We start from the raw sequence: 10,927 nt of genomic DNA, 5'->3' as shown, positions 1-10,927 counted from the left end.
AAACAGAATTTGACTGCAAACCCATTTTTATGGCTTGTTTTGCAAGTCTAACAATGTCTCTCACGTGCCAGTTTATTCTTCATAGTGTGATTGTTCTCTGTTGTCTGTGCTCGTTCTTTTAGTACTATGCACAAGTTCAGTGTTGACAGTAGAATTTGCGTTTGCTGCCTTATGGTGCACCTGCTGTCAGGTCAGGTTAGGACACCTACGTTTCCTCCGTCACTGCTTGCCTCAGCGCTGCTGCCGCTCCCAGTGATTACTCTCGAACACAGAGTTTACCTCCCGCTCCACTCGACCTGGTGTATGTGTGTATTGTGTGTGTAGAGGTAAGGGATGAAGGGCTCTGCGGTGGCTGTTTGTGATTGACCTGATTATGGAAAACAGCCACTGGCATGGCTCCCAGAGGGTGCAGGATTTGTGGCATCTTCATGAAAAATATTCCTGTAGCGCCGGCTTCTGTCACAGGACGCCTGTGGATAAAGCCCAGCTATGGCAGGCTGCCAAGAGGGAGAGGGAGACAGAGAGGACCGTTTTAAAGAAGGAGAGGGATGGAGGGAGGGAGATTGATGATGACGAGGAGGAGGCATTCATGTCATGTCAGATTTATGGTAAATATTATTGATGTTAGAATCTTAGTGGTAATTACAGTCAGGTATGTGGGACGCTTTAAGCGGGCGCCGGTAGTTCACACCTTGCATCTCACGCTGTGGAAGTGAATCAACAGAAATGGCAAACTAATAAAACATTTTGGTCATTTGAGGACTTTTCACACCAACACAATCCATTCAAACACCATGTACGAACGTAGTGGTAGTCGTTTGTTTTTGTGTTTTACGATATTAAGTATGTCCTTTGCCTTTTCATATAGATTGTATTGTACTGAAACATCGTGCACATCTGGATCTAAATATGACCTTGTGTGCTGACTGCATCTCAGAAACAATGCATTGCATCTGTCATTGCATTGTTTAATAATTTTAGGATTAGCAAACTGAAGCTGGAGATGGAATCTAATCCAGTCTATCATATATAGATTACATGTACATGTATAAATTGAAATGCCATCCAGTGCTCGGGTCCACAATAGTTGCAGCGACTGCCCTTAAACACGAATAATCTCTTTTACCCATAATCGTGAAATTCAGTCCGACCATTGGAGAGGAAAAAAACAAAACTCCCCTTCATTGTGCAGAGGCAACACGTAACGAGCTGCAGAGAGGGGCACTGAGCCAGAGGAAGGAAGGAAGGACGCCAGGATGTGTTGGAATGCACCATTAATCTGCTCTGCCATCCCTTAGACAAGAGGCACTGTGCTCTAAGGAGATGTACTGACCACACAAGTCTGCACTCCCACAGTGCAACTTTTGACGAAATAACAATGTGCTGTTGCACTGCTGGGGTGTTTTGATCAGGCAGACATGGCTGGATCCATGCTGGTCTGGGAACAGTGGACACACTCTTCATTTGTGCAAGGAAACTGATGGTAGTCATGAGACTTTACATGCATGTGTATTTTTGTTTACTGACAGGAAAAGCGCCAGATAGTGAGCAGACTGTGGGATTAGAGCTTCCGGGTCCACGAAGCTGTGTATTAGGGAATAAACATCACATAAAAAGCCTTTTTTTCAATTATGAGGTCCTAAAGGTTGTAAGATGCACTAATAGCTGAATCCAGAGTTAATAAGGATAAGGAGGCGGGGTTAAAGGAAACTCTAGCAAAGGAAACGCTTTATTTTGTTTAGATCAAAAGTTAAAAATACAGTGTTCTCCGCATAGATTTAAGTGTGCAGATCTCTATTCTACCAGTTAAAGTTTTAATGTAAAATTGGGGCCTGATCTTGGTGAACTTTGGTAAGTTTGCTCAGATCTGTTTTAACATCAGTGTCAGGATGTTGAGTGTATGAACGCTTATGCGTTGCAGTATAACTGTCACAAAAGACAACCACTTCAAGTCTTCTACGTGTCCCAAATGTACGCTGCAGAGTTCATAATGTGTGTAACGTACAAACAAAATGTAGCGATTTCAGTGTTTGCGCTTTAAACAATCCAAAATAATCTCCCCCCTCGAGAAGTAATTAGATACCTACTCATCTGGCAAACACCTCAAGGAAGTATGAGAAACAGTGCTGTGATTTTGTGTTTGCATTTCCCCTGAGGAGGGACTTTTTTGGCATATATTTGGGCTGAGGCTCATTGAGTGATACACTGGAAGGGGAATTTCCCATGTCAGGAGGAAATCAATTATTCATTCAGTGGCATGGAGGGGTGCGCACCACCCTGACAGCTGCAGAAGTAGCTCTGAGATTAAGGACAAGTATGGAGGGATGTGTGTCTCATGTATATTCTGTCTCACCATGCAAGCCAAAGTCTTTTTGTGTCCCTCCATCGGCAGCGTTTAAAGCCCATTCTTAACAAACAACTACTCTGCTGTATCACGCCAATAATATTTATAGCAGTGTTGTAGGCCAAAGCTTTAGTATAATGAGATTTAAGTAGAGCATTACAATATTTTACTCACAGCATTTAGATGCGAATTGGATTGGGTGGGAAAGGACACATTGTCGATGCAAACGGATGAAACTAAAGACATCCTGGTGTTTTGTGAGATGTTGGTTTGAATCCAAGAATCCAGAATGTATTAAATCTCGTTCCCCTCACTCTCCACTGAGAACAATTAAAGGCTAAAAATCCGGCAAAATAAAAACATGTCTCAGCGTTTTTGCAGCGAGCACCATATGATTTAATAAAAGGATACTGTTGATTTAAGCAAATCATACGATAATCTTTGTGCTGTTAGAAATGCATTTCCCTGAACATCAGTTATCAACAAATGCCGATGTCACCAGTTTTATCATCTTTCAGCGAAAACGGCTCTTATTCAGCATCAGTGGGACAATTAAAGTCTCTCACGCCCACCTCGAGTGCTCGTTTTCCATTTCTCTTGTGAATGAATTTGGTTTGTTTGTTTTAATTTCTCTTGTCATGAATTTTTGAATCAGCGACTTGATGAGACATTTATGTTTGCGGTATATAAGCATTTCACATTAAAATAGTACTCCACCAATTTAGCGCTGCACTCCTATAACATGGTTGGACCCACGATGGACAGTTGTTGTACATTCTTCTTCCTTGTCAAAACCTAGTGCCTACAATACCCACAATGCCACTCGAATGCCAACTGATCCGCTGGTAGATTGAGAAGTGCTATGTTAGCATCAGCTAATGTAGCCTTGATCTGCTGGTCTCAAGCAGAGATGACGAGGTGACGGAGGTCTGGTAAACTCACGTCTTTCAAACTTCAGGTCCTCGGCCCCAACTGTCACTGACTCAAGTGACATCACTTGAGGCAATAGATTAGATATCACCAGCCACAAAATGCTTCATACAACTTTGTATTTGTGCGGTAGTACTCCCCAAACCTTCATTCTTTGTCAAATATAAATGTCCGTGGCTATTTTATTTTGAGATGCACATTTTTCAGAAGCTTTCTGTGATTATGATGTTGATACTTTAAATGAGAGATGAACATTGATATATAATTAGACTGTATATTATTTACAATTCATTCAGTTCAATTTGAAAAATGACTATTAATATTGTTGGGATGTAAATCATTTAAAATGTCTTTATTTGATTTGATAGTCAACTGTTGACTCCATACTGACGTTGACACAACCGCTAGGCTATGCTTCAATATATATGGCACTAAAGTATAGCGCAAGTTAGACATTATTGTAATGTTGTAATGACATTTTCTCTAACTGGACCTGGTTGAAGTGTAATTAAATACCCCTGTGTGAGGCTATTAATGAACTACACCACGGTCGCATGGCTTCATGTCACCGCCACGCGGCTAAAGGCGGATTAGTGTTCGGCGTGATGTCATTCCACACGTTAAATCTCAGTCGCAACTACCTTTATTATGACCGGAAAAAGCTTCAAAATTCACGAGAGGGGCATTTACTGTAATATTTTATACTGTAGAAGAAAAATGAGATTTTTCTAAACAGTCAGACGTGATTGATTTATGTTATGTGCTATTCAGACAAAGAGTGAAATAAGAGCAGACAAGTGTGGTGGACAAATATCACCTCATAATTGACCTTTTCTCCAAACCAATTTGAATCGAAGTGCATGAAGGCACAAACCAATTAGGGCTGAGGAAAGCTGTGGATAGGTCAACGGGCTGGCTATTATCTAGCTGGGACAAAAATATACCTGACGAGATGTGGGGCTAGATTTAGGTCAAGAGACAGAAAGACCTGATTTGGACAATTGTGGTCTGTAGGTCAATACGGCCAGGTGTATGTGGATGAGGGAGTGGATGTCGATTTCTTCCCCAGGCCTCAAGTGGCCACTCGAGATCCTACTGTGTATGTGTGTGTCTGTACATGTCTGTGTGTGTGTGTGTGTGTGTGGATATCTAGGTGTGTTTGTGTGCGACTTCTGGTTCTCAACCATGAAAATCTTCAGTGAAATCCAACCCCAGACGTGTCACACTAGCCGTCTGTAATGGCCGTGCGATGGTTTTGGGCTGAAGCTCGTCTGATGCCTGGGGAAAAGCTATTGGTGTAGAGAGACGTCCCTGCAGCTCAGAGCTGGAGGATGGAAACCAATTTGCAGGACATGTGACCCGCCTGTGGTGGGACGGAATGACCTCGCTAACAATAAAGGGAGGACCTTCAGTCTCTGCTGTCTCCTCTCATGTGGCTTTGATTAATTTGCAGAGGATTGAGATGTAAGATCTCAAAGGCAACCTTTTGTTGACAGAGATACTCAGTGTGTTGAATATGTGTATTTACAGTGTGCATGTAATGGCGTCTCTGCACTCCTTTGTGATTATGTTGTATGTTTAAGATGCTGGTGTCTACAGTGTACTTGTACTCCAAGTTCCTGTGAACTTTCACCACCTTGAGATTGTCACTGAATAAAGATAGCTGTTTGTAAAGATGGTCCACGTGCAGCTGTTCTTCTGTTAAAATGACATTACACAGAGTATTTGTACTTGTTACTATGCGATGAGATGTTTCTAATTGCCATAATTTAAATGGGATTAAGTAGGATTTCCCAATAATAATATAGCCTGTACGAAATATATGGTGAGGAGCTTTCCTTCGAGTGTTGTTTTTCCCAAATGTCACATCTTGACTCGTATATTCTCTGAATCATGTCACACTGAATTTTGTGAAACACTGTGATGTGAAACTAATTTCATTCACACATTTAAGACGGGTTTTGTGGGAATTAGATGATTTTTCTTTTGATAGGACAGAATGTAACTCCAGTGTACAACAACATGGAGGCTTGTGAGTCAGAACCAAGGCTAAAACCGGTATTTCTCCTTTTAACCTTGACGAAGGAAGCGCATAAATTATGTCTAGAAAGGATCCGACTCGCGATTGTGTTCATGTGTTCAAGTTTGACAGGCGGCCTTGCAGTTGTTGAGTAGTCTTGTACCTCCACACTTGTAGAAAAGTTGCATTTGCAGTTCTGTGTGGCACGTTTACTTGCTAGTTTGACTACAGTGTGTCGTTTGCTGTAGCTTCAGGTCATCATTAAGTCATGAATCAAATTCAATGTTGAAGGTTATTTTTGATTATCTTAAAGTTGCAAAAAGTCTTATTTTGATGTTGTGTATTTTGGCGCCCCCTGTGGACAAAAGCGGGAATGTTATCCGAGCAGCTCGGCTCCCGGCCGCACTGCTCCAAGTGCAGGGAAGCCAGGTCTTTAGGAGAATCAGTTTTTCAATTTCTTTTCCCGGAGTCACAGAAGATCACTTTGGTCCTCTGACTAAGCGAAAATATATTAAAACCTTTTACTGAAAAAGTGCTGCAACCGTCAGAAATTTGCATCGCTGCCGGTATGATTTCTTTGATGAAAAATATTCACAGCCAAGTATTTCACATTTTCATGCTGGTATATTTATTTATATACAAACAGCAGAAAGGGAGCAACATGATCATTACCGTTGAGTCATTTTTCTGGACACCTGATGAATATAAGAAAATATTCACTGTCATAGCTCTGTGTTTGGTCTCCACCAACTCCTGACTTCACATATCTGGTTCTTCAGCTGCTAAATGCTACGCTAAGTTCTCCTAACTTTGTCTGTGTGCCGCTTGGTGCTAAGCAGGAAGTGTTTTTAGGATTTTAGTAAGTTACTTTAACGAGTGAACCCTTTCATGTGATCCATTGTTAATACGCTAAGTTTAATTATAGCAGCCACATCTATAGGTTCAGCATTCTGGAGGTCAAATGCGGAACTTCTACTCGTATTTTACCATATTTCTTTAGATTTGTGTGTCAAAAAGTGTGTGCACATTTCGCAAATAAATATGTTAACACCTGTATATGATTCAAGTATCACAATTTATTACAAAAACTAGAACTTTTTTTCATCTGTCCGTGTTGCCATGCTTTAAGCATATAACAATACAGTATAAAATCTTAACCCAAGAGTCATATCGTAAAAGCAAAGATCATAGATGCTGACGCAGCATTAACAGAAGTTAAGACATGCTGTTACTGTACAGAGAACATTCCCATTGAAGTACAAACATCTGCAAAATGCGTCATTATCATCAATGAGTTGCATTTTTCAATAAACGATCCTATCCGACCCCATTCAGAGTGTTACAAGAAACAGCTCTTTTTAAAATGAATTTACAAGAAAATAAACACAAACACTCTGCAAATCATAATGAATGTGCTGAGATTTTTTTTTTTTTCAACAGCCCAAGGCACTCAGGCTCAAATGTTGGCAATAAATATGTAATTCTTTACACAAAATCACGTCAAGCAGGTGGTGGTAGAGAAAGAATAGTGAGAGAGAAACAAAGTCGTCTATTTGGCCTCCTGAAGAGCACGTTCTTTTTAAAGAAGGCCACCTTGTCCTTTTTCACAGTGAAAAACTGGCAGTCGAGACGTTTGAAGAAGTCCGTTGTTTTGCTGAATTGCGTGACATCTGTTGGCTAAACACTACATTACTTCCTGCTGTATCTTTTGATGCCGGCCTGACGTTTCCATCCCAGAGAGCGTCCTCTGCTCTCCGGCATCGTCAGCGGCTGCTTTTTCCAAAAAACCACAAGTATAGGCCTGATGGTGCGTTCAAGCGCCACAGGGATGCCAAGGTGTCCATTTGCAAGTGAATCTATCAAGTGTCCACATATGATGTTTTCAAATATCTATAACAAATCCAGATGCTATTCATTGAAATAATCCTGATTTTTTTTTTTCAAATTACTTTACCAAGGCTGTGACAACAGAGTGGCTTGAACAAATGCTTCCATCTCCTCTTCCCCGCAGTTCAGTTGAGCTGGCGACAAGCTTCAAACGTCCACTTCGAGGCACCTCCGTAAATGTCAAGGCTCGTCTCCATCCACGCAAAAACGTTGCCCACTTGCGCTTTGCTGCTGCACGTCGCTAGATTGTATATCTCTCCGACGGATAGTTTACGATCCCAAATGTGGAAATTTGCCAGGTCTCCGACGAAGGCTTGTGTTGCGTCAAATCCTCCTCCGAGTGTGTCCTGTGGAAGAGAGAAGGGGATTTAATCAAGGAGGATATGATTTTCATATCCCTCTGGCTGCTTTATGGAACGACCCAAATTATCTTGACCGACTAAATTGAATGAGGAATCTTCAATCCACTGGGATTCTTGATGAGTTCCAGTTAAAGATCTAATCGCCTTATTAATAAATATGCCATTTACAGCAGGGACGGATTTGAAAATTGAAATGTTGTATGTTAAAAATAACTTTCCCACAATTGTTCACGTCATGACACACACCTATTACTCCTACAAGCCTACAAGATGCTCTTTGTGTGGCTTCATGGCTGTGAAACAGATGTGTGCCAGATGTGTGCTTGTGTACCTGCTCTTGCCCGAGGATCAGCAGGCCCTGCGGTTTGATTGGATGATACGGAGCCAGATTCTCTCCGCTCCCTCTCTTGACGCCATCTTGGAACGCTTCCCAAACACCATCCCGAGTGGTCCAGGTCACGCAGATATGATGCCACTTCCCATCGTTGATGAGGAAAGGCAGCTTAGCGACCTACAAGAAGACGGATACCACGTGAAGGTTTGCTGCAGTGAGCCAAATATATACTCTGGCAGTTTGAAATCAATACATGGAAACATTTCCTCGAGACGTGCCTTGTCATTAATGAGGATCTCCATCGGGTTGTTTCCCCACTCGATGAGGACCAGCTCGTTGGCTTGACCCGGAACTGCATAGGAGAAAGGTGTGCCCACTCCCGGAGACGCGTTGGACTTGAGCCACATGCACACAGTGAGGGCGTACATCTCTGGCAGACTCTTCTTCACTTTTGCGTACATGTAGTTGGTTCTCAGTGGGAACGTGAGCTGGAATTTATCCAGAGGCCTGTTGTCTCTTTGACCTGTGGAGAAGGAAGTGTCACTTTTATTTCATTCATTTTTTATTTGTGTCATCATTTTGTCAAACAAGGATAAATCATCCCAAGTGCACACATCCTGGGGATTAACATACTGTAGGAATTACACGTTACACAACCAATCCACAATCTCTAGATCTGCTTTAATCTGGCATGATAAATCCACCACATAGTGCTGACGTTGTTAACCTTCATCTGGTTTTCTCCTGCCGCCACACCTCTCTATGTTACTGCCACATGAGTATTTTTTTATTATTTGTTTCTCTCTCTCAATCTCGAGAGGCTCAGTGGTTTAACTTCTGACGTGAAATGGTTTAATCTGCATGAACTAGAACAGGAAACTGCAGAATGCACCGGGATGCTCCAGATTTATGCGGATGAGTAAAACGTCACATCGAGTGCTCAGGTCATAAAAAGCTTATAATATCAAACTGGATGTGCAGAGAAGAGTTTTTTTTTTCTTTCGGCCACCTGATCTGATATCTCCTTTTGGTTTCAAATAGTAACCATTCTGCTCATCTCTGCACTCCCAGACCTCGTCTACTTAGTGCGCGCTCTCCTCAGCTGTCTGTACCTTTCTCCAGGTCGGTGATCCTCTGGTGGAGAGACGTGAGGGTGGACTCCACTCTCCCGCGCTGCTCCGTCTCGTTGCGGAGTCCGGGCTTCCCCTCCTCCACGCTGTTCACGCGGGACAACACCTGCTTTTCCAGGTCGTCAATTTTACTTTGGAGCAGGTCTTTGAGGCTGTTCGCCTGCACCGAGTTGTTACTTCTGCTGAATTGCTGTTTGGGAGGAAATAAGCATGCAGCTTAATGCACAGAACGATTGTGACAATTAACTTGTTTTTTTCCTATTCTTTATAGTATTTCTATATCACAAGCAACTTAATTAAATCAATGATTATTGTATTTTGTTTGCTCACAAGATGTCAAAATTACACGAATCACCTATTATTTTGTTCTTCTTCGTATTAGTATAATTATAATTATAGTTTTTTTTGTCTTTATTATTGTCGTTTTTGTGTCGTCGTTATTATATTAGTCAATAAAAGGTGCTCGGTCGTAATTGGGAGCTTTGCGCAGAGTCACCCAAAGTGATGGACGTGTCCTCGGGAGCAGCAGCAGCCTACCTCCAGGTTTTCTAATCTCTGCTTCAGCGACTGTAAAGTCTGTGATAGTTGCGCCAAAGTGTCCGCGGGGCCCCTCGACACGTCCCCCATCGTGTTTTTGCTCCCCGTGTCTTTCCTCCGGCCCGCGGGCCGCGCGTCCCCGGGCTCGGCGCCGCTCTGGCTCTCGCATCGAGCCAACTTTGAGGTCAGTTCCCTGATGGTCTCTTTCTGGTTCATGATCGTCTCTTTCTGCTGCAAAACCGTCTCCCGCAGCTGCATGACCGTGGTCTTCAAGTCTGGCACACTGTTCTGCAAAGTAGCTGCGCAAATGTCCATATCCTTGGGCACGGACGTGCATATGAACTGCGTCTGTCCGCCAAAGTCTTGAGAGGAACTCTCCAAAAACAGGCAGGAAAATAGAAAAAGTCTCCAACTGATTCCGCTCCTCGTGGCCCGCATGTCTGCGTCTGTGCCGGGTCGTGGTTGGTTTCGGTGGAGGAGGAGCCGCAGTGACTTGACGCGCTCGTGTCCCGTTGTTGTTGTACTCGGTCTGTGGAAGCGCAGCCGGTTTTATACAGCGAGCTGGTTCTGCGCAGACCAGGTTCACTGCATCACGACCGGAGGGGAGGGAACCGCGCCGTCCCTGTTTAAGCGGCTCCGGGAGCGGCGTCACATTCAAGAGATGAAACCCATTTTGCTTTCAGGCTCCCACATGTTAAATCTTTCATCACTTCGACTATTTGTCATTTCTCGCTGTGTATTATTCATCTGGAAAACTCGCGATTGTAGGCAGCGGGCTGCTTGCGAGGCGGGGTGCCAGGAGAGCTGTGTTTGTTGTATTTTGCGCACACGGGAAACTCTCTCACACACACACACACACACACACACACACACACACACACACACACACACACACACACACATACTGTAGGTGGATGGAGATCAGAAGTTACTGCAATTTGTTGTCGGCGGAGTCCCCGCAGATTCAGCACCAAGGAGAGCTCCAACCACAGCGCATTATCACAGAGCGGAGGCGCGTCTGGAGACGCGTGCGCGTGGTTTTCTGTTTCTGCCTTTTTGTCTCTCAACTGAGAGAAATGTACACATTCACTTAGTGGGAACACGAAGATTGCAGATCATATTCTAAAATGTGTTTGTGATCAGACATGTTTATTTGATGATGCTTTTATTTTTTCAGGTCAAACTCATATAGGCTGGCTAATTAATACTCACTAATCCCCACCACACACACACACACACACACACACACACACACGTGAACACACACACACGCACACCCCTTGTTTCCACAGACCCTCTCTTGCAGTGGGGATCTGCTCTCCATATCACTGCTATAATCATTTCTCAGTTTCTCAAAGGATAATCTGTCCCCAAGCAATTCAT

General features: G+C 43.2%; 1 protein-coding gene across 1 annotated transcript; it reads right to left on the bottom strand.

Moving 5' to 3' along the window:
- Window positions 1–7,306: 7,306 nt before the first annotated feature.
- On the bottom strand, window positions 7,307–9,982 carry nptx1l (neuronal pentraxin 1 like; the record flags this gene model as incomplete). The annotated part of the gene is made up of 5 exons (XM_079232644.1): window positions 7,307–7,528; window positions 7,875–8,054; window positions 8,156–8,400; window positions 8,990–9,197; window positions 9,545–9,982. The coding sequence occupies 5 exons, from the start codon at window positions 9,980–9,982 to the stop codon at window positions 7,307–7,309; spliced, it is 1,293 nt and encodes a 430-aa protein (XP_079088770.1).
- Window positions 9,983–10,927: the final 945 nt, after the last annotated feature.

Source organism: Taurulus bubalis (genome assembly GCF_910589615.1).
Source record: "Taurulus bubalis genome assembly, chromosome: 17".
NCBI classification, from domain to species: domain Eukaryota; kingdom Metazoa; phylum Chordata; class Actinopteri; order Perciformes; family Cottidae; genus Taurulus; species Taurulus bubalis.
Note: the sequence above shows the minus strand (reverse complement) of the source record. Positions and strands in the feature narration are given on the sequence as shown.